Genomic DNA, 24246 nt, shown 5'->3' with positions numbered 1-24246 from the left:
GGCATTTCTCCGGGAGATTCTAGCAGCACCCAATTAGCACAATCACGCTGGGCACTCAGGCCTGAGCATGTCTCCCAGCGCTGAAGTTCCAATGCCGTCAGGTCTGCACTGGAAATAGGTGAGGAGTAGTATTACATATGCAGCTTTATTTAAATATAATTTAAGTGTAATTTGTGGGCCCAGGACTGAAGTCTCTGGGCCCGCTAATCTCTCCTCTCCACCAGAAGTATTTCATTCCAGTGGTGATTATTATAGATCCCCACTTGCGAGGTGCTGGCAGCCTGACCCTACTGGAGTGAAGAGGCGGAGGCCCCCCAGAGGATCAGATGCCGGGGTGGTGCCCCCAGGGCATTGGCACCATGGCAGTGACAGCTTCAGCTCCCTGGAACTGCTGAAAGGGCAAAGTGCCAATACCCTGGAGGCACCTTGGCATTACCCATGGGACAGAGGCAGAGGGCAGGGCCTAGTAAGGGAGGGGCCTGATTGGGGGGGGGCCTCTGGAGGGACATCGGTGAGGGTGGAGGGTCTCAGTGATACACTGCAATTGGGCTGAGTGACAGAAGGAGGGAGGCCAGGGATCGGAGCTGGCTCCTGGGTTTGGGGAGGGTGTCAGTCTGCTGGGGAGACAGGGCTGCAGGAGATGCATGGAGGGCCACCGGAGTTGCAGGGGAGACATTGCGTCGAGCTGGGGGTGGGGTTTTGAGGCTGGCCGTGGCATGCTTGGGGAGACAATCGGGCTGAATGGAGGTGCAGGGCCAGTGATATGGGGAAAGCAGGACTGCCCAGCAATCAGAAGGCCAGTAGATAGGGGCCACTGCACATGCCCCGATCCCAGCGCATACAGATCGGTGCATGTGCAGTAGCCTGCTCAGTGCTATGCTGCTGACCTCTGTAGCAGGGATTGGCACAGCCCACAGCTTTTCAATGGGATTTACGCAAGTGCATTCTGTGGGTGATTCATTTTTCAACTCCCACTGAAAAAAAGTATGATTTAGTCCAGTTTTAAGCAATTTCGACACTTAGAATTTTTAGGAGACAATCACCACCTATATTTGGGATTATTGTTTCAGTGAAGATTTTTCAAGGCAGATTTATTAACTGCTTAATTTTTTTTACAAGAAGTTATTTGGTATGGTAATTTTCTAATCTAATTCAATAAAAAAACTTGCAAAAAATGAATTTTGAAAAGAATGGCAAATAGCAGTGCCTTACTTAACACATTATTGCCAGTTATCATAGAGTATTGTGTGCATGTGTGATGCCTCAGAGAAAGCAGAGAAGGCAAACTAAGGTCAAAAAGGGGTTTGGCATTTGGCAGTGAGGACTATGGGTGGTTCAATGGTTAGCACTGCTGCCTCACAGTGCCAGGCATCTGGGTTTGATTCCCAGCTTGTGTCACTGTCTGTGTGGAGTTTGCACATTCTCCCCGTGTCTGAGTGAGTTTCCGCTGGGTACTCGAGTTTCCTCCCACAGTCCAAAGATGTGCAAATTAGTTTGATTGGCCATGGTAAATTGCCCCCTTAGTTTCACGGGACTTGCAGGGTAAATACGTGAGGCAATGAGGATAAGGTCTGGATGGGATTCTGGTCAGTGCAGAGTTGATGGGCCAAATGGCCTCCTTCTGTACTGTAGAGAGTCTATGAAAGGAGTAATATTTACATCACACAAACATGGCATTTTCACCTGGATGTGACAGTGTTAGAACATAGAGTGCAGCATTAGAAACAGCGGTGAACTCAGAGAGCAGCTCTTTTTATAAACTATTGAGAATCTGCAGGCTTACCTCCACCTTTCAGCCAGTGGCCCAATTCTAATATTATGTCAGGTCATCTTTGGCTTCCAATGATCATGATAAATGGTCATAAAAAGGCTATGTTTAAATATACTTGGAGAAAGATGCTTAACCTCTTTTTGGGTCGATTCAGTATTTATCATTTCTGAAATGTTTATATTTCTAGTCTCCTGTTATATTTTTTCTGCTTCTGTGCAACCTGCAGTGCAAAATCATAGAATCCCTAAGGTGCAGCAGGAGGCCATTTAGCCCATCAAGTCTGCACTAACTATAATCCCACCCAGGCCCTATTCCCGTAACCCCTCATATTTATCCTGTTAATCCACCTGACATTAGGGATAATTTAGCTTGGTCAATCAACCTAACCTGCACATCTTTGGACCATGGGAGGAAACCGGAGCACCCAGAGGAAACCCCCACACGTGGGGAGGAAGGGCTAACTCCACACAGATAGTGACCTGAGGCCCAAATTGAACCCAGGTTCTGGTGCTGTGAGGCAGCAGTGCTAACCACCGTGCCATCCAGTAAAATGCTATTTGTTATTTGCGGGACCTACCAAGATAGTTGCAGGAATGGGACTGGGGGAGGGGTTTGTTCCAAGGTCAGGTTGGAAAGATTGGAGTCATTCTCCTTCAAGCACAGGAGATTGAGGGGGAATTTGATAGAGATATACAATATTATGACAGATTTAGATAAGGGAAAAAAACATTTCCCATTTGCTGATGGTACAAGCATTAGGGAACACAGAATTTGGGTAAGAGATGCAAGGGAAATGAGAGGAAGTGCTTTCCACACTGAGAATGGGAATAACTTGCACTTCACTGCCCAAAAGGTGGTGGAAGCAGAAACAATCAATGATTTTAAATAGAATGGATGGGCACTTGAAGGAAATAAACTCGCAGGGTAACAATAATCAAGCAAGAGAGTGGCACTGACTGGATTGTTCTGTGGAGAGCCAGTATTAAGTTAATCAACCAAATAGTTTCCTCCTGTGTCGTAAATAATTCTGATTCTTAAATAATAGTGACTGCTTTGCCAACAAATTTGAATTTATCAGCTAAACGCACAATTGCAAAACTCAGTTGTGAATTTATCATTTAATCTATGCATTCTGTCAGAGTTTTAATATTTTTTACTTTCTTTAATTTTGCTATCCTTCCACTTTACTGACATTAAAACCCAACTTTATTATCATCCAATCATCTTAACTTATCTTTTTGAACTATTCTTTTCCATCTTCTATCCTGCATCAGTGACCCAAAATCCTTAACTGAAACAGTTGTTGCACCAGAGAATCTTAATCGCGATGATGTTTGGTTAATGTGTTTTGAATTCAAGACCAGAAACTCTCAGAAACAAGATGCAGTTTTAAATGTCCAATCATCTGCAATAGTTATGAAGACAGAAGCCTAAATGATGAATATCTATCACAAGTAAATTTTATCAATTTGGCTGGCAGATGGTTTCCTTTATTTGTCAATCATGTTAAAAAAAAGGAATTGGCATTTTGGTCCTTTTTTTATCGTTCAGCTTGAGAAATGTGAGAAATACTGTGCCACCTAATTCGGATAAATAACTACACGTTTTATAATGGATGAGTTAATTAATTGTGACTTGGTGATATGAATGGGAATTTAGATGAGTTCCGATTTATATTTTTCTCCCCAATGGAGAAAATGAGATTTTAAACTGTTTAGCGAGGTTATCGAGCCATTGGATGTCAGCAGCTTTTAAATTAGACGTCGATTTTCTTTAGGGCCCCACATAAGTGCTGTAATGACAAACCTCCAACAAGTCGCAGAACAAGCAGCTTATGGTTTTAATATCTGCCTTTAATGCAACATAGACCTTCTGGCTATGGAAGCTGGGGTAATGAAGCAAAGTTAGAGCTGCTCCTTTTACAAACTGTTGACAAACTGCATGTGGCTGGCTCTAGTCCAACTGTCATCAGGATGCCAATGCCAAATTAAATAAACAAATACAGATTGTTGACTCATGATTCAGTTGGAAATGCATGTTGCAAATAAGAAAAATTCAAAATCGTGAGGCGGTACAGTGGCACAGTGGTTAGCACTGCTGCTTCACAGTGCCAGGGACCTGGGTTCAATTCTAGCCTCGGGTCACTGTCTGTGTGGAGTTTGTATGTTCTCTCTGTGTCTGCTTGGGATTCTTTGGGTGCTCTGGTTTCCTCCCACAGTCCAAAGATGTGCGGGTTAGGTTGATTGGCCATGCTAAATTGACCCTTAGTGTCAGGGGGACTAGCCAGGGTAAATATGTGGGGCTATGGGAATAGGGCCTGGGTAGGATTGTAGTTGGTGCAGAGTTGATGGGCTGAATAGTCTCCTTCTGTTCTGTAGGGGATCTATGAATATATACTGGAGATGATTCTAGAATCTGTACCTCCAGATTCAGGATATTATATACCTATACTTCATTATTTTTAATTTTTATATTTATTTCTGAACATTAGAACATAAGAACTAGGAGCAGGAATAGGCTATTTGGCCCTTCAGGCCTACTCTGCCATTTAGTGAGATCATGGTCGATCTTTTTGTGGATTCAGCTCCACTTACCCATCCACTCAACATAACCCTTAATTCCTTTGCTGTTCAAAAATCTATCTATCTTTGCCTTAAAAACATTCAACAAGGTAACTCCAACTGCTTCTCTGGGAAGGGAATTCTACAGATTCACAACCTTTTGGGTGAAGAAGTTCCTCCTGAACTTGGTTCTAAGTCTGCTCCCTCTTATTTTGAGGCTTTGCCCCTGGCTCTGGTTTCACCCACCATGGAAACAACCTCCCTGCTTCTATCTTATCTATTCCCTTCATAATTTTATATGTTTCTATAAGATCCCCACCTCATTCTTCTAAATTCCAATGAGCACAGTCCCAGTCTACTCAGTCTCTCCTCATAAATGAATCTTCTCAGCTCTGGAATCAACCTTGTGAATCTCCTCTGCATCCCCAAAAATGCATCCTTTCTGCGTTATGAATATCAAAAATGGGTTTGTTGTAAAAAGTCGTACTGCAAGCAGTCTGTTAATAATAAACAGAATTCTCCCACACAAGTGAAGAAAAAAAACTACATTCATCTTCTGCAGCGTGCTTTGTGCTTCAAATAGTCCTTTTGCCCTACCCTATTAGAGAAATACACTTACATATGGTATTAACATATGCCATTCAATCTATCAGCATTTTGATTTAACTGTTGTACCTGTGGATCACGTTCAAGATGTAAAATCAGCATGTTTAATCAGAATGCAGCAACAACCCCAGTTTTTGGCCTTCTGCAAAGCCATGCCATTATTCAAAATATCAATTACTTCTTAGGATAGTTAAAATAATTCTGCCTTGGAATGACCATTCTAAGTATTATAGACAACAAATTTTCACTTCTATCTATCCAGCCAGGTTTGAAGGAGCAGCTTATGGTTTTAATATCTGCCTTTTTTTGCGATTTAGACCTCCTGGCTGTGGGAGCTAGGATAACATCCCCTTTCTCTTCCCTCCACCCCATCCGTGACTGTAACAGCAAGTGGGCGAATGAAGGACAGATAACATTTTTTAAAACTCCTGTTTTGATATTTTGTATTTCACTCACAATCGATAAATGAAAATTCTGTACAAACTTATTCTTTCCCCTTCAACCAAAATTCCTCCTCTCCCTTTATCTGCTCCTAAGGTATTTACCTCTTACAAGACAAATTCTAATTACTTTCTTCCATCCTTCAGCTATGCAGATGGCCCAGAAGTGCCCCCTTTCAATCTCACTATTTCTGTGCCTACTATAAGTTAATTTAGACTGCATGCTCTCTGTTATATCTCCCATTATTTTGATTATTAATTTGCTCTTAAGCTGTCAAATTGCTCAACCAGACCCACACTTTTATCTTTGATGTCCTTATCCCCAACAAAAACCTTATTCCCCTTGCATCAAATCTAAAAGTAGAAAATGTCAATTCAGCCTGTTGCACAAATAATTGATCCATCCATCGTCAAATCTGGTTTTATTGTATCAAGTTCTGCCAGGGTTCATTTTCCTCTACCAAAACTGCCCACTACTCTGGGATCATCTGTGAAGGCAAAGGTAACACCAGACACCTTTTTATCCTACTAGCCACCCGTTATATTAATCTTTCTTTCCATCTCCCCCCTTTACCTCGAACAATAAGTTTAAAAAGCTCGTAGATTTCTTCATTGCTAAGATAAAGACCATCTAAATCGCTGCATGTCACTGCTTTACACATTCATTGTTCACCAAGCTAAACCTCTTCCAATCCCCCTCCTGAATTTCTGTTGTCTCTATCTTTTTTTCCACCTCCTCTCCTCAACCCATCTATGTGAGAAGTAGGACAGGGAAGGGTGATTTTGGAAGGCGAAATTAGATACTATCTAATCTTTATGATGGGGGAATTCAGGGCCAAAGAGAGCATACATTCTTTGTAATCTTCAGCCTTGACATATCCTGACCAACATCTTATCCTCAGCCCTCTAAACTTGAGCTCATCCAAAACTCTGCTGTCTGTATCCTATCCCAAGCAATACCTGGCTCACTCATAGGTTATCTTTGTTAAACTACATTGTTTTCAGAATCCCAATGCTTTAAAGTTAAAATTCTCATCTTGCATGTCTGCTGTAGTCTCGTTCTTACATATTTCTACAATCCCAACCAATGCTGCAGCCACCACTACGCAACCTCTACATTCTTCTGAATTTAGCCTCTTATCCATTGCCCTTCCATTTGCCCAACTGGTCATGATTATACTTTCAGCCACCCACTGAGATTCCACATTTTTGAAATCCTTCTTTAAATCATTCCACCTTTCTATGAGCCTCACTTTCTTTAACATTAGAACATAAGAACATAAGAAATAGGAGCAGGAGTAGGCCATCTAGCCCTTCGAGCCTGCCCCGCCATTCAATAAGATCATGGCTGATCTGTCGTGGCTCAGTTCCACATTCCCGCCCTCTCCCCATTCTCCTCCTCAAACCAATCTCCCCTAGTATTTCCTTCTTTCCATGTTTCTCCTTGTTCCTCTGCGAGGAGCCTTGGGACTGTTTTCTTGTTAATAGTTCCAATATTAAATGGTAGTTGCAGCTATATTCCCTTCCCAAAGCCAAAGCTTGGAATCATCTAATAAGACCTTTAAGTTTATTTTTATTTCTCTCCTAGTGTTTACAAAATATGTGGTAAAACATACAAGTGTGGATGCGGAAAGGATGTTTCATTTTGTGAGAGAACCTAGAACTAGGGGCCACAGTTTAAAAATAAGGGGTTGCTCATTTCAGACTGAGATTGGGATTTTCTTTTTCTCTGATGGTTAAGACACTTTGGAATTCTCTTCCTCAAAAAAGGCAGTTGAAGCAAAGTCTATGAAATCTTTCAGGCAGAAATATTAAGGCAAATTATAGATGAGCAGGAATGTGAAGTTGAGGTTAAAATTAGTTCAGACATGATCTTGTTGAATGGCGGAACAGGCTTAATGAGCTGGTGGGCCTGCTACTGTTCCTAATTCATATGTTCCTATTCTCCACAATGATTCTTAATAGAAAACTAAAGTGTGTTACTATTACCACATCACCATGGGAAGTTCATTTAAATGGTTTATTTCTAACGTGTGTGAAAGGTGACTTTCAAAATTTACTACAAGCAGCAATGTGATTGAGTGCCAACCTGGAGTCCTTACATGCTCCCTCTTTTTCATTCACATTTATAGTTTTCAATGCTTTGTTTTTCATACAGTTCCACCAACTATTAAGGACCGTACAGGGGATTCCCCTCACACAATCAGTATCCGCACTGGGAACACAGCTATGTTGGAATGTGAATCAAATGCAGTACCACCACCTGTCATCACCTGGTTTAAGAATGGGCGGCCAGTAACAGAATCCAACAACATTCGTACTCTGGCCAATGGGCAAATGCTGGAGATTACTGGTGCAGAGGTAAGACTTTTTAAAGCAAAGGGTGCAGAAGAGTCTTATCAGACTCGCAGTCTAAACCTATGACATAACAGTATTTGAATCATATGTTACAGACACATTGGCTTCAAAATCTGGACTCATAGCTCCCATTATTTCATCGTTATGGGTGCCCTTTTCCCTCATATGTCCCATGCACCATATGTGGTGCTGGTCATGCTATCTGTATTTGAGAACTATGATGAACCAGCGGATTGACTACTGGGCTACAAGGGTGAACCTTATTTGATGACATGGCTATTGTCTTTGGTGGTGGGTGCAAGGGCTTGGGGGGTGTGGGGGGTCACAAAAGTCATGCTGCAACACAAAATGTGATAAAACAGATTTCTGGGATACTTATGCTGTTGGTATTGTCTGAAGGAGCCCTTGGTACTTGGCAAGTGTGTTTGTCGATATTCTGCATGCTGTGCTGCTGCATGCTGCACAGCATTGCCACCATGAGGGAACTGCCCTTGTCATCAGTTGTATGACAACCAGCTAAAGTGGACCTTGAAGAAGTGAGGAGGCAACGAATCCATCTACTTTCTGACTGCATTCTCGTAGGAGGTCAGACTTCAGATTAAAATGCCTTGCCGTACCCAATATCCTTGACTGTCTTCCTGACAGGCAACAGCAAGAGCATTCAGAGAGTGGGAGAATGAGGGCTATCATCCTGAACGGGGACAGCACTCTCCTGGGCTGGTAATTGATTCAACTACAGGTTGCTGGACTGCTGTGACATCCTGCAAACCCATTTGAACACTGGTATCCAAAGCTATGGTGGATCTGTCTGACTCTGAATGGCAATAAGCTGACCTTGGATGACTTCGTTGTGAGCTGTCTTGCTGGACACATGTTGCCCAGCTTTTGTTTGTGCTGCGTCAGAAACTGAGACATCAGCCATCTGGTGCTACATCATGATGGGCTTGCATGTGCTCTCAGAGTTAGCTGTCATTTCATTCTGGAGAGGATATGTTCCAAGATCTACACAAAGCCTTATACCAAGTTGGTGCCGACTCATTCAGATGCCATGACTTTCAACACAGGCTTTTTGGCATGTCTACCAATGCACTAAGAGAGGGAACCCCAAAGTGGGTGGTTCCATCAGGTGGATGGCCCAGGCTGATGTATATAATTTGAGTATCGTGCTATTTTAATTGGATGAGCTGGGAACAGCACGATACTCAAATTATATACAAGGCTGGCTTCTTCAGAATCCAGTCTTTAGTTGGGCAAGCTGGAAACCACATGAAACTCAAATTTTGAGATCAGATTGAGTGTGGACAACAGAGCAGAGGGGCTTCAGAGAGAAATGAGTACAAATAGCAAAGAACAAAGAACAACACAGCAGAGGAAACAGGCCCTTCGGCCCTACAAGCCCGCACTGCCATTTTAACATTCAGTCAGTGCCTCATTCCAATCCTTCTTCTACCCATGACCTTTGTCTACGCCTCTTGGACTCCACAAAAAAAGTGTGCAAATTTAGAGAATTTATGTGCACCAGATTAAGGGAGGTCTAATTTAGGGACAATTTGTTAACACCAATCAGCCTAAAAGCACGTTTTTGGGGTGTGGGAGGAAACCGGAGCACCCGGAGAAAACGCACGCAAGCACGGGGAGAATGTGCAAACTTCCACAGACACCGGCCCAAGTCCATGTATCTGTACAGCAAACAGTGATAGTCACTGAGTTGTCATGTTGCCCGTCAGTTGGTCCAGTTTAACTGTACACTAACGACGTGAAGAACTAGGCAACTCTCGAAGCAACATCCAAGAGTAGCCCTCGCACGACCCACCGTGTGTATGCCCCTTGTTGGCCAACAAGGCAGACCGAATCACCTGTGGATGTAAAAAAAAAAGACATCAATAAACATACACAGGTTATACAGACATTCACGGAAGATCCCCAGAAGCTCAAACGTAAGACAGATGAGCCATAAAATATGTTGGACGGCCCATAGGAATCTATTGATTCCCAGGAACGTCCTGAGGCTCTTGATCCTTATTTAGAACAGTCTTTTGTATCCCTCCATCTCTAGTCTGCTCATGTGCCTATCTAGGTAAGCCTTAAACAACTCCAGCGTGCCTGCCTCCACCACCCTACTTGGCAGTGCATTTCAGGCTCTCACAACCCTCTGTGTGAAAAACCTCTCTCTGACATCTGAATTATACCTCGCCCCTCTCACCCTAAGTCCGTGGCCCCTCGTGATTTTCGTATCCAACCAGGGAAAAAGCTTCCCACTGTTCACTCTATCTATACCCTTCATAATCTTATACACCTCTATTAGATCTCCCCTCATTCTCCATGTTTCCAGGGAGAACAGCCCCAATTTGCCCAATCTCTCCTCATAGCTAAGACCTTCCATACCAGGCAGCATCCTGGTAAACCTCCTCTGCACTCTTTCCAAGGTCTCCACGTCCTTCCGGTAGTGCAGCGACCAGAACTGGATGCAGTACTCCAAGTGCGGTCTAACCAACGTTCTATACAACTGCAACATTACACTCCAGCTTTTATACTCTATACCCCTTCCTATAAAGGCAAGCATACCATAAGCCTTCTTCGCCACCTTCTCCACCTGTACTGCCACCTTCAAGGACTTGAGTACTTGCACACCTAGGTCCCTCTGTGTTTCTATACTGTTAATAGTCCTACCATTTATCGTATAACTCCCCCCTACGTTATTTCTTCCAAAATGCATCACCTCGCATTTATCTGGATTAAATTCCATCTGTGTGAGTGTGTGAGAAAGATCTGAGTGAGTGTATATATGTATGAGGGAGATCAGAATGAGTTTTTTAAAGTTTGTTTTGCAGGATGTGAGTATTGCTGGCTAGGCCATCCCTACTTGCCCTTCAGAAGGTGCCTGCTTGAACCACTGCAGTCCCTGAGATGTAGATACATCCACAGTGCTGTTAGGAAGGGAATTCCAGGATTTTGATTCATGATAGTGAAGGTATAGCAATATGTTTCCAAGTTAGAATGATGCGTGACTTGGGATTGAACCTCCAGGTTCACTCTCTGGGTGATTCTGATAGTTAATGCTGAAATAAGTACAGGGAAACTCAACTCTCTAGAAACTGAATTGAGGCTACTGAAGCACCTTTCAACTAGAATGCATGCAGCCAGCAGACAGTCTCCCCTTGCTGTTGAAAGGATAACATCAATACAGTAGCTTTAAACTCAGCAGCCTGATACTATCCCATTAGTCTGGGCCAGAGTTGAATCCAGAAGTTAAGTTGCTGTGGTTTAAATGGAATAATTCATACTCCTGAAATTGCAGCACACTCTCACCAATGGCTCTGCTGCATCAATGTAGATCACTTGCCTAGGTGCTGGATGCTGGGGACTGTCTATACTAAAGCAGCCAGTGTAAAACTGCTTTTCAGAAGGAGAAAATCTCCACATATTGTACTGTCACTATACTATTCTATACAGTGTATAGTGGGACAATGGCCATTGAAGTGTCTTGAGGGGAGGTTGCGTGGTGAGGCAGGGTTTGGTATTGGGGCTATGAGGGACCATAGACGGTGGGTAAAAGATCAGAGTTTGACTTAAGGGACATTAGGGTCATGAATGGTGGATGGAACATGGAGAGTGTGTAGAGAGTGAGGGGCTGTTTGGGGAAAGAGCTGAGGGCTTTTGTGTTTTTATTTTAGTTGGGATGAAATCCCAGTGTACCAAGGCAGACTACTTCAACAGCCCCGTCTGCATCGGGCAGCCCCTGTGGCTGTCTCCAAACTTTTTCCCAGGGTAGCTGCCCAACTCCATCCTGCCTTTGTCCACATTTTCTCCCAAGGTGGATGGGCATTTTCCTAACTCCCACTACTTGCCTCAAGGATGATAATTCAGGCCACTAATTCTGTTTGTCACTCCATAGATGGTGGCAGAGCTGTTTAGTAAATGCAGCATTTTTTTGTTCTTACTTCAGATTTCCAGCACTTACTGCACTTTGTTCTTGCCTCATAAATGTTTCTGCCAAGTTCCAGCCCAAACCTTTCCTGGAAATGAGTTTGATGTGTTGATGACGCTCTGTGTGAAGAACTTCCTGAGATTCATTTGAAATTTGCTTTTCACCAGATTGAATCTGTTTTCCTAGTTCTGAATTGGCAACACGTGCCTTCAATTTATGCTTTGGAATGTTTAATAGCTTAACATGCCCCCTAAAGGATCCCCTATCAGTTTTATTCTCTTTCAAAAATGAATGGTTCAATTTGTTTGTTCAGGTTAATTAAATTTAAATAACATGGATACATTTTTGAAATATTAATGTATATATTTCTGGAATGTCAGTAAGGAATGAACTAATGCTTGTTCATGTATAATTATTGTTGGGGTTGGTTAGCTCAGTTGTTTGGATGGCTCAATTGTAATGCAGAGCAATGCCAACAGTGCATGTTCAATTCCCATACTGGCTGAAGTTATTCATGAAGGCTCCATATTTTCAACCTTGTCCCTTGTCTGAGGTGCGTTGGTCTTCAGGTTTAGTTGCCACCAGCCAGTTCTCTCCCTCATAGGGGAAAGCAAACTATGGTTACCTGGGAATATGGTAACTTTATATTGTGTAGGATTACATTCATTACTGATGCAATCCTCATCAATTATAATTTATAAAGATTATTAAATCCCATCAAACTGCATTGTTTTCAACTGCACTTTGGAAAATCTCTGTGATTTTTATGTTTTTTTTTCACTGTAGGTTTCAGACACAGGCCAGTATGTCTGTAAAGCTACAAACATTGCTGGGCAAGTGGACAAAAATTTCCACCTCAATGTACATGGTAAGCTTTTTTTTGCAGAAATGTTTGTTGTGGGGAGATAATTGGTTATTGTAAGTTTGACTAACCAATTGAATACAATTTGTTTTCAGATGAAAATATGATTGAAAAATGGGTGACAAGGGGTGGAATTAAATGTCCTCTCCTGAGGCGGGTTTGAAGATGAGATGGCATGCATTTAATCAGGCAAGAAGTTATGGCCCCGCCTTTGGTATTGACTCCAGGGTGTCACAGAGGGAACATCCTTTTGAAATGCTGAGAACAGAGAGAAGGTGAAGCTGTGTTCGGTATTAGCATCATGCTGGAAGTGGCAGTAGTGGTGGGTGATGATCATTGAATTTGGATGCTCGTATAACTTATCATGGTGCTGGGATAGAGGAAGGAGTGAAAACAGACACAGTTCAGGACCTTGTCTCAGTGATTTAACTAAAGAATAAAGAAAGCAGTAATCTGGAAGGTGGCATCATCTGAACAGATGTGACAGAGACAGAAAAACTGGGGGAAAAGAATAAAGTCCTTACAGGAAGCAGGATGGGAGAACATGTAGCCAAAGTAGCTGTGTCAGTTGGTACACTTATAGTAGAAGTCGTTGGACAGAATTCAGGGTCATTGTGGTAGGGAAGAGAAGAGTTGGAGATGGACAATGTGAAATTGAGGGAAGGGTGAAACTTGAAAACTAAAATTTCAAAACTAAAATTGGCAAAATGTGAGGGGTGAGAACAATAAAAGATCTGAGGGATGGGATGAGTAGACTAGAGCAAAGAACATTCCATTTATGGAACTGGTGCATTCGAGGACACAGCAGAGGGCTCTCAGACCTCCCTGGTGGATGTTGGAGATTTTGCTTTGATTTATTATTGTCACATGTATCAGTATACAGTGAAAAATATTGTTTCTTACGTGCTATACAACAAAGCATACCGTTCATAGAGAAGAAATGAGAGAGAGCAGAATGTAGTATTACATTCATAGCGAGGGTGTAGAGAAAGATCAACTTAATGCAAAGTAGGTCCATTCAAAAGTCTAATGGCAGCAGGGAAGAAGCTGTTCTTGAGTCAGTTGGTACGTGACCTCAGACTTTTGTATCTTTTTCCTGATGGAAGAAGGTGGAAGAGAGAATGTCTGGAGTGTGTGGGGTCCTTAATTTTTTGGATGCTTTGCCAAGGCAGCGGGAAGTGTAGACAAAGCCAATGAATGGGAGGCTGGTTTGCATAATGGATTAGGCTACATTCATGACCTTTTGTAGTTTCTTGTTGTCCTGGGCAGAGCAGGAACCATACCAAGCTGTGATGCAACCAGAAAGAATGTTTTCTATGGTGCATCTGTAAAAGTTGGTCAGAGTCGTAGCCAAATTTCCTTACTCTTCTGAGAAAGTAAAGGTGTTGGTGGACATTCTTAATTACAGTATCAGCATGGAGGACCAGGGCAAGTTGTTAGTGATCTGGACTTGAAGCTTTTGACCATTTATACTTTGTCCCCATTGACGTAGACAGGGGCATGTTCTCCACTATGCTTCCTGAAGTCGATGACAATCTCCTTCGTTTTGTTGACATTGAGGGAGAGATTATTGTCGTCACACCAAATGAAGAGATGTCAATAGATTGGATGTCATAGTGAAAGAGAGACACTGAGGACCAAGAAACTCAAAACTGTTGAAGTGGAGGCAGAAGACAGAGGCCGGTACAATAGCATAGTGGTTAGCATTGCTGTCTCACAGCGCCAGGGACCTGGGTTCAATTCTGGCCTCGAGTCACTGTCTGTGTGAAGTTTCATTTCCTCCCCGTGTCTGTGTGGGTTTCCTCCCGGTGCTCACGTTTCCTCCCGCAGTTCGAAGATGTGTGGGTTAGGTTGATTGGCTATGCTAAATTGCCCTCTAGTGTCAGGGGTCAGCAGGGTAAATATATGGGGATAAGGCCTGGGAGGGTTTGTGATTGGTGCAGATGGGCCAAATGGCCTCTTTCTGCACTGTACAGATTCTAGGATAAGTACATTCTATTCTATGATAAATTGGTGGATATAGGTGGAAGGAAACTGGACAAAGAGAGAAAGCAGAATCAGGATAGAAAGAAATAAATCCTATGAAACTCGGAAAGACTGCAACAATGGGTCTCATTAGGGCAGTCCTATCTGTGGATCATGAGAAGAAACTAGACATGGGGTTTGTGTGGTTTGGTGACTGAAATAAGAGGCCATTGGGAAATGATTTGAGATTAATGTCAGGGAATGCACACAGCATTGCATGGCACTGAACATGAATCTCAAGATGCAGCAAGAACAGCATTTCAAGGAACTCTATGTCTGGGAGAAATCTGCAAGCATGAGTGGGATTTTATTTGGACCCCATATGGAGTAAGTTGGAGCCAGCAACAGTTGTAGGGGAAGGGTATGTGCCTGCAAAAATAAGTCAAACATGGGAAGGGAATAAAAAGGTGAGCAAGGAAAAAGAGATAAATAGTAATTCTTCAAAGTGGATATTCCTGAAAGGCAAGTGTTAACGAATTAAATATTTTTGGAATTGGTTTGAAGCAAGGATAATGCAGGAACCAATTTGCACACAGCAATGTCCTACAGGCCAGCTATGCACTCTGCTGCTGTTCTTCACATAGTGCCGTGGGATTTTTACATCATCTGAAAGGACAGACATATCATCCAAAAAGGCTGCACTTCCCACCAGGATAACACTCCTTCACTGAGGCACTGAAATATTAGCCTTGAATAAGTGCTCACATTTCTGAAGTGCATCTTGAACCCCAAACTTGCTGATTCAGAAGTGGGAGAACTACTGCTGAACTAAGACTGAGTTTTAATCCCTCACTCCCTTCTGCTCAGTTCTGCTCATTGTCCACATCTTATGATGCATTTTCAGATGTTCACTGGATGTTAGCAGAAATATAAGTTGTTGACAAGATGATGGTATTTTTAAAGTTATTTTGGATATAATAAATGTCTCCTGGTAAATAATGTTCTACATATTTTAGTAGAATTATGAAATAAGCTATGAAACAAAATGTGAAATTGCAGATCTAACTTCTGTACTTTGCTGCTTTCTTTTTGCTGGCGTCTCAAAGAGCAATAAAACAAAACTGGTTCAGTGCCAGGACCAAGGGAATTGGAACATTGTGCTGTTTGCAAAAACCTAGAAATTCATAGTCCTTATTGTATCTTTAATAAGATAATTCATTAACCAGCACATTGAGCTTAAACCACTTTTGGTTGGAATTAATAAAGTATAATTATGTGGCATTTAAAGGGGCATTATTGTCAGTAGAACTTCATTGGCATTTTTTCCTTCTGTGTTTTAACAACATAAAATGCGTCATCCATCCTGCCAGCACACCTCATCAGAACAGAAAACAACACTCTTCTAGACTGCTTACTCCCCCAAAACAATTTGATGGTATAGTTTTAAAGAACCTTTATAGCGGTGCCCAAATGCCTCAGTAAGTGCATTTACTGAGCTTTGCAGACCAGAAGGATCAGATTTAATCCCAGTTCCAGACAAAGCTAGTTCATCACAGACTCTCCAGTTAAAAGTAAATTAGCTCATGCCCCACAGATAAGTATGTGTGTGAGAGGCAGGGGGAAAGGGGACTATGTTGTACCAGGGTAGAGTTGAGTTTGATTGCTATGGTCCCACAGTTGAATGTTCTTCTGATATTCACCATGTGGATTTGCAAATAAAGTGTGTGCACTTAGGTGAGCCATTTCATGGAAATGTGTGAAAGAACCAGCAGCCTAAGGTGAGGAAGGGACAAAGTTGTGCGGGCGACTGAGGAATAATGGACATTATCTTTGCGGCTGTGCATATTTTCACCGTGATGTCACTCATGAGAAGATGGATAATGTTTCTGCAATGCTTACAGGCAGCTTGGTGGCACAGTAGTTAGCATTGTTGCCTCACAGTGCCAGGGACCCAGGTTCAATTCCCAGCTTGGGTCACTGTCTGTGCAGAGTTTGTACTTTCTCCCCATGTCTGTGTGGGTTTCCTCCAGGTATTCTGCTTTCCTCCCACAGTCTGAAAGACGTGCTGGTTAGGCACGTTGGCCATGCTAAATTCTCCCTCAGTGTTCCCGAATGGGAACTGGAGTGTGTGGTGATGAGGAAATTTAATGTTAATGTCAGCTTACTTGTGACACTAATAAGTAAACTTTAAAGCAATGCAGTGCTGCGTCTGAAGACAAACTACACTGTAGGAAATGTACTGTCAGTCACATGCTTTGCTAAGTGCCTCTTTTAATGTGCACAAGCTGAGAAGCGTAATACAGGAAGAGGCATTGCAAATCTTGGCTGCTTTCCTGTGCAGGCAGATAAACTGAACGCTCCAATTTACGCTAAGCATTTGCCAGGAAAAACATGAAGTTATAATTTTGCACTGCTCAATTGTTCTATTTCTCATGCAGTCCCACCCAGTATTGAAGGTCTGGCAGAAGAAAAAATCAATGAGGTCATTAGCAACCTTGTCACTTTTGCATGTGATGCTACTGGCATTCCTCCACCTACATTAACATGGCTGAAGAATGGGAGAATCATTGGTAAGCTACTGCTACTGTTGCATTTGATTAAAGATATGAAAAGGATATGTTTGCTTCCTTCAAACTGGGTAAATAATGCCCCCTAGTGGTACAACTGGAAATACCAGTACAAATGTCATTTCTAGATTTACCATCTTTCTCACTTAATTCCAGTTAATCAAGTAGATATCATAGCACCTAGCACCTTGCAGATTTTATTTCATTTTGCAGTTTAAAAAAATTAAAAGTAAATATAATTATAATTGCAAATATAATTGTAAATATAATATAATTACAATTAAATATAATTGTTTATAATTATTAATTCTACACTGCAATTTGTAGTTGTAATGCTATATTGAGTATTATGGTTGCAGTTGCCTGTTTGTTACTCGAGTGGTATAACTGGGGTCAGAGAATTAATGGCCCACATGTCAGCTGACGTGAGTCGCACTGCACCAGTGAAAAAAGAGCTTATTCTGTTTTCTCATCCCAGCTCTGCGTCTGGTCCACTCCTAGCACAGCTTTACCAAACTTGCTTAAACATATTCCTGATGGGTCAATCATGTGACATGATCACATGACATTTGGGTGATTTTCCATTCCTGGAGACTCCCAAAGATAGTCCAGGAGGGTAATCAACACAAATGTGGCATTAGGTATCAAGAGACTAATTCAGATTCATTCTGAAAATATGTACAATTAGTTGAAAAGCACAGTACATGTAGCTTGGGTTTTTCTGTTATGTTATATATTACAAATTCAAAAGTTCAGAATGACATTATGTACAGAATGACAGGATGGCACAGTGGTTAGCTTTGCTGCCTCACGGTGCCGGGGACCTGGGTTTGATTCCTGGCTTGTCTATGTGGAGCTTGCACATTCTTCCTGTGTCTGCATGGGTTTCCTCCGGGTTCTCTGGTTTCCTCCCTGCGGGTTAGGAGGATTGGCCATGCTAAATTGCTGTTTGGTGTCAGAGGACAAGCTAGGGTAAACACATGGGATTATGGGGTTAGGGCCTGGGTGGGATTGTGGCCAGTGCAGACTCGATGGGCCAAATGGCCTCCTTCTGCACTGAAGGATTCTATGGTTCCATGACATGCTTAGCACGCTTCATTTCAAACTAACTTATCGTTTTTAGCTCTTATCTGTTTCTTGGTCAGTTTTGTACTAATTGTTAATCTTTTTTGTTGTATGTTTAGATTTTCTGCACTGCATTTCCAGTAAACAAAATAAATATTTTAGACTCAAATAGAAAATGAATAGCAAATTAAATAAATGAGTATGAGTTATTTTTGTTTGATGAGAGACAGATATTATTTTTTCCTTTAACTATAATTGATCTTACAAGAACAAACAATTCACACCTTAAATATGCTATAAATATGAATTGTTGAATATTATTTTCAAATAATCCTTTTTCCCAAGGTAATAGAAATGGATAACAGTCTTTAACAAAATAATCTGGAAAAGAATATGCTATTGTATTATTTTTATTTCAGCAAATGCCGAGTCCTTAGAGATGCATATTCTGTCTGGAGGAAGCAAACTGCAAATTGCTCGTTCCCAACTGACGGACAGTGGAACTTATACCTGCATGGCATCAAATGTGGAGGGAGTGGCACAGAAAAACTACATCCTCTCTATTCAAAGTATGTATGCACTTTGTAATTAGAGCACTATTGCTGTTGCTTTAGGAATATTGGGAAGTTGTAACATGGGTGCAAGCGCGACTGCACAGAAATCTTAGAGATCATGGAATGCAACAAAAAAGCTGTATACCACAAAATATCAAAGGAAATATTTGTTGTTCCATGCATCTGGCTGTTATATCAGTAATCCATTTGTTTTTCTTTAATGGGTAACGAGAAAGAATAAGGGAAAGCCAGTCAGTACTGCACTCCAAACAAAAGCTGTAAGAGTTGGACCCTTAGAGGATGAGAGGGGGGACTTAGTGGTAGGGAATGGGGAAATGGCTGAGGCCTTGAATAACTTTTTTGTTTCGGTCTTCACGGAGGAGGACGTGAATAATTTGCCGGGTGTTAGCGATGGAAAGATGGTAGAACAGGAGGGTCTCAATGACATTATTGTTACTAGAGAGGTGGTGCTCGACAGACTGGAGGGACTGATTGTGGACAAGTCCCCAGGACCGGATGGAATGCATCCGAGGGTTCTGAAAGAAATGGCGGAGGTGATAGTGGATGCCTTGTTGGTTATTTTCCAAACGTCGCTGGATTCCGGGGAAGTGCCGGAAGATTGGAAAATGGCTAATGTTACGCCGTTGTTTAAGAAGGGTGGCAGGCAAAAGGCAGGGAATTATAGGCCGGTTAGTTTAACGTCTGTTGTAGGTAAAATGTTAGAATCCGTCATCAAGGAGGAAATAGCGAGGCATCTTGAGGGGAATTGCTTGATAGAGCAGACGCCGCACGGTTTCATTAAGGGGAAGTCGTGTCTGACAAATTTATTGGAGTTCTATGAGGATGTGTCTAGGGCGGTGGATAGAGGAGAGCTGGTGGATGTGGTCTTTCTTGATTTTCAGAAGGCGTTTGACAAGGTACCTCACAAGAGGTTATTGCAGAAGGTAAGGGGGCATGGAGTTGGGGGTAGGGTGTTAGCGTGGATAGAGGATTGGCTGTCAAATAGGAGGCAGAGAGTGGGGGTCAATGGGTGCTATTCGGATTGGCGGTTGGTGACTAGTGGAGTGCCCCAGGGGTCGGTGCTGGGGCCTCAGCTATTTACCATTTATATAGATGATCTGGAGGAGGGAACCGAATGTATGGTGTCGAAATTTGCTGATGACACCAAGATTGGTGGAACGGCAAATTGCGCGGAGGGTGTGGAGAGTCTGCAGAAGGATCTAGATAGGCTGGGCGAATGGGCCAGGAAATGGCAAATGGAATTTAATGTTGGCAAGTGCGAGGTGGTCCACTTTGGTAGGAATAATGGTAGGAAGGACTATTACTTACATGGCAAAAAACTGCAGGAGGCGACGGTGCAGAGGGACCTCGGGGTCTTTGTGCATGAGTCGCAAAAACCCAGCCTGCAGGTGCAGCAGGTGGTCAGGAAGGCAAATGGGATGCTGGCCTTCATAGTGTGTGAGAAGTAGGAGGTACCCAACCCGAGGCCAGTCAGTTTGTATGGATTTCACCCGAGCAACTGACTCAATCCTTGGGGGGGAACTCGATCGGCTTAGTTGTCACCGTTAGGTTTCAACCGTCGAGCCCATCCAAAGAGACACCTCTGGGGACACCGATCCTACTTCCCTTTCCCCCCCTGCTCTTGAAATCAAAGACACGGCGGAGTCATTCTACGTCAGTTTATTCAATCTTGCAAGAAAGGGTGCAGTCCCGCAGGTACACACACACACACAATACATGATTCTGCCTTATATGCCTATGCAGTTTATCATACATCTCCCTTCCCTTGTTAATTGGCTCCCGCGCCGCGCTTCCTTATCGTGAACTGCTCAGCTAGTTCTGTCCTTGGTTTCCACGCTCCCTTATCGTGAACTGCTCAGCTAGCTTCGCCCTCCTACATCTCTCTTCCCTTGTTCTATCTTTGGCGCCTATTCCTCCTTTTTATGGTTCACAGTAACCGCTTCTTTATCATACCCAACCCATGACTACTTTGACTGCGAGCAACTGATTTCATACTTGTTTTTAAGCACCTGCCCCTGCAAAGCGTTTATACAGCATATTTCACTTCTCGATTTCCCGCTCTGTCAGCCCGCTTTCTCAAAAATTGCATCAGCTTCCCCTTACAATAGCGAGGGGGATTGAATATAAAAGTAGGGAGCTGCAGCTGTATAGGGCACTGGTGAGGCCACAGCTGGAGTACTGTGTGCAGTTTTGGTCGCCGCACTTATGCAAGGATATTTTGGCCTTGGAGGGAGTGCAGAGGAGGTTTACTAGGCTGATGCCGGAGTTGAGGGGGTTGAGCTATGAGGAGAGGCTGAATAAACTAGGCTCGTACTCGTTAGAGTTTAGAAGAATGAGGGGAGATCTCATTGAGACGTATAAGATGATGAATGGGATGGATAGGATAGAGGTGCAGAGACTCTTCCCGCTCAGAAAGGACAGTAGGACTAGGGGGCACAGCCTCAAGATAAAGGGGGGGTGGTTTAGAACGGAGTTGAGGAGGAACTTCTTCACTCAAAGGGTGGTGAATCTCTGGAATTCTCTGCCCGTTGAAGTGGTGGAGGCTGCCTCGCTAAATATTTTTAAGATGCGGGTTGATAGGTTTTTGATAAGCGAGGGGATTAAGGGTTTTGGGGAGAGGGCGGGAAAGTGGAACTGAGCCACGACAGATCAGCCATGATCTTATTGAATGGCGGGACAGGCTCGAGGGGCTAGATGGCCTACTCCTGCTCCTATTTCTTATGTTCTTATGTTCTTATAAATCCAATCTTCATAACTTGCAGTCTCCAGATGTTTCATTTATATACATTTATGATTCTCAGAGTAAGATAAAAAGAGAAAGTTTTGGAGATATGGCAGTATGTAAGTCTCTACCGTGTTTGTGAACAGAACTCCCACTCACCTGACGAAGGAACGGTAAGCGTTCCGAAAGCTAGTAGCTTTTGCTACCAAATAAACCTGTTGGACTTTAACCTGGTGTTGTGAGATTTCTTAGTATGTATGACAGCATCGATGTATACAGCAATAAAAGTCAACTTTTCAGATCAATGACCTATTGTTAAACAAAATGTCATCAAGCTGAAAAATTATTTTCATGACTTTGCTTTGAAGAGTCATTGAGATGAATGTTTCTGAATGTCGGGTTCTTTATAGAGTGGCTTATTAAGGATGATAATTATTCCTGATGTTTGCTGTTATAGTCCCTCCTAATATCTTTGGTGCGGAGATGCCCAGTGAAGTCAGTGTTTTACTTGGTGAAAATGTGAAGCTGGTTTGCGCAGCTGATGGTGTTCCCAGACCCGCTATACAGTGGCTCAAAGATGGGAAACCCCTTGCTGCTGATGATGATGGTGATGAACGATTGAGGTAAATTTGGATCCGTAACTTTTCCTTTGTAACTTTTCCTTTGTAACTTTCAAAGTCATATGGAAAAAGTTATCAGAATCTTTCACATGCGGTTTTTGTCCGAACATATGTAACATAATCTCATAATCCCCATTGCAAACCACTTCCTCCCCTCACAAGCACAGACTTTGCTTTGCAGCTCTCTACTCTCCGTTCATTCATTTCTATCCCTCATCCTGTTCTGAAGTGTCAGCATTTAAAACTGAAGCGGAACGTTTCTCTGTTTTGTGTTTTGGTGTAGCAGCATGAAACCTAAATGCAACATAGCACATTGGAGCACAACAAAGCTAAAGTTTCTTTTAAGTCTATGCCAATGATTAGCCTCAAGGTCAATCTCAGAGTAGTCCGTGGAAACATGGAAAATTTACAACACAAGGAGTCGCCATCTGGTCTATCATCTCCATGCCAAAAAGGACTATCCAGTCTAATCCCACTTTCCAACTCTTGGTCTGTAGCCCTGTAGGTTAGGCACTTCAAGAGTTTACCAATGCATTTCTGCATCTACTGCCCTTTGAATGAATAGATTTCTACTCAACAAACGTTCCCCCTCCCCCCTAATGCATTCAATCTGGCCCTGATTATTAACTTCTCTGCTGAAGAAATAATCCTTCCTATCCATTCCATTTAAGGCCCCCCCACCCCTGCCGTGCCTTCCAAAATCTTGTACACTTCAATTACCTAATGATCTTCAAAGGAGACAATCTATCTTAATCTTAGTTATGAGGAAAGATTGGTTATCTATTCCCGGAAACATCCTCATGAATGTTCTCTGAACCCTGTCAAGTGGGGTCACATCCTCCCTACAATGCAGTGACCAAAACTGTACACAGTACTCACAGTGCCGCAGTATAACCTGCTCATTGTTGTATTCTGTGCCTCAGTTACTAAAGGAAAATGGCCTGTATGCCTTCTTGACTGCCTTTTTACTTGTCCTGCTACATTCATGGATCAGTGGATGCACTTTCCAAGGTCCCTCTGTTCTTCTACACAATGCAGAATCCCACCATTTATTGTGTATTCCTTTGCCTTTTCTCCCCTCCGCATATGCAATGTCTTACACTTTTTCCAGACTGAATTCCATTTGGCATGTTTCCATCAACCTGATTATTGATACCTTCCTGCAGTCTACGGCTTTCAGCCTTTCTATCAAACACACAACCAATTTTGTATCTTCCACAAACTTCTTAAACATGCCCCTTGCATTTAAGTCAAACTCATTGAAAAATGCCACAAAAAGCAAGGGACCAAATTCTGAGCACCACTGGAAACTGTCTCCATTGCAACAGCATACATTATCCATTACCCTTTGCTCCTGCCACTGAGCCAATTTTGAATCCAACTTGCCACTTTCCCATGGATTATTACTTTTCCAACCAAGTTAATATGTAGGACAACGTCAAAAAAACTTACTGAAACACATGCAAATATGCTAGTGTCATTGATCTGCTTTGTTCCCGCCTGAAAAAATTTGATTGATTTACTCAAACAAGGCCTTCACTAATAAACCTATGTTGACTTCCTTGATTAATCCATGATTTTCTAAATGACAATTTACACTGTCTTTCAGAATGTTTTTGCAATAATTTGCCCATTATTGAGGTTATGCTGATTTCGTTCCTTGCTTTTCCAAGAAACTGGAGAGATGTTTAATCCAAGCCTGGCAACTTATTCACTTTCAAAATGCTAATCCCTTTAGGATCTCTCCTCTCGCTAAATTTGCCATCCAATATTTCTGTCTCCTCATTGACTACAATGTTGCCAGTGTACCTCTCTTTTGTCAAGCCACATGCAAACTATTTGCTTAAAACTATGCCCGTCTCTTCCAGTTCCACACTCAAAATAGCTAGTCAGCTCTAATCTGTCCATAGGTATCTCACAGTAATGGTGTGGAGTTCTGTTGCACAAGGTGGCTGTAATGTCTCAATATAGATCAGTTACATAATCAACATCTTTTCCCAAAGGTAGGGGAGTCTAAAACTAGAGGGTATAGGTTTAAGGTGAGAGGGGAGAGATACAAAAGGGGCATTTTTTTCAGACAGAGAATGGTGTCTGGAACAAGCAGCCTGAGGTAATAATAGAGGCAGATACAATTTTGTCTTTTAAAAAGCATTCGGACAGTTACATGGGTAAGATGAGTATAGAAGGATATGAGCCAAATGTGGGC

At 42.5% G+C, this 24246-nt stretch overlaps 1 protein-coding gene across 1 annotated transcript in view; it reads left to right on the top strand.

Annotated features, from left to right (window-relative positions):
- hmcn1 (hemicentin 1) overlaps window positions 1–24246 on the top strand; it is a 543993-nt gene that overhangs the window by 412630 nt on the left and 107117 nt on the right. The window contains exons 60-64 of the mRNA XM_080195726.1: window positions 7537–7739; window positions 12451–12532; window positions 16930–17061; window positions 18543–18692; window positions 21878–22043. Coding sequence (XP_080051852.1) covers window positions 7537–7739; window positions 12451–12532; window positions 16930–17061; window positions 18543–18692; window positions 21878–22043 — 733 coding nt within the window. The remainder of the gene's footprint in view (window positions 1–7536; window positions 7740–12450; window positions 12533–16929; window positions 17062–18542; window positions 18693–21877; window positions 22044–24246) is intronic.

Source organism: Carcharhinus amblyrhynchos, chromosome 9 (genome assembly GCF_965287045.1).
Source record: "Carcharhinus amblyrhynchos chromosome 9, sCarAmb.v2.hapA, whole genome shotgun sequence".
In the NCBI taxonomy this organism is placed as follows: domain Eukaryota; kingdom Metazoa; phylum Chordata; class Chondrichthyes; order Carcharhiniformes; family Carcharhinidae; genus Carcharhinus; species Carcharhinus amblyrhynchos.
Note: the sequence above shows the minus strand (reverse complement) of the source record. Positions and strands in the feature narration are given on the sequence as shown.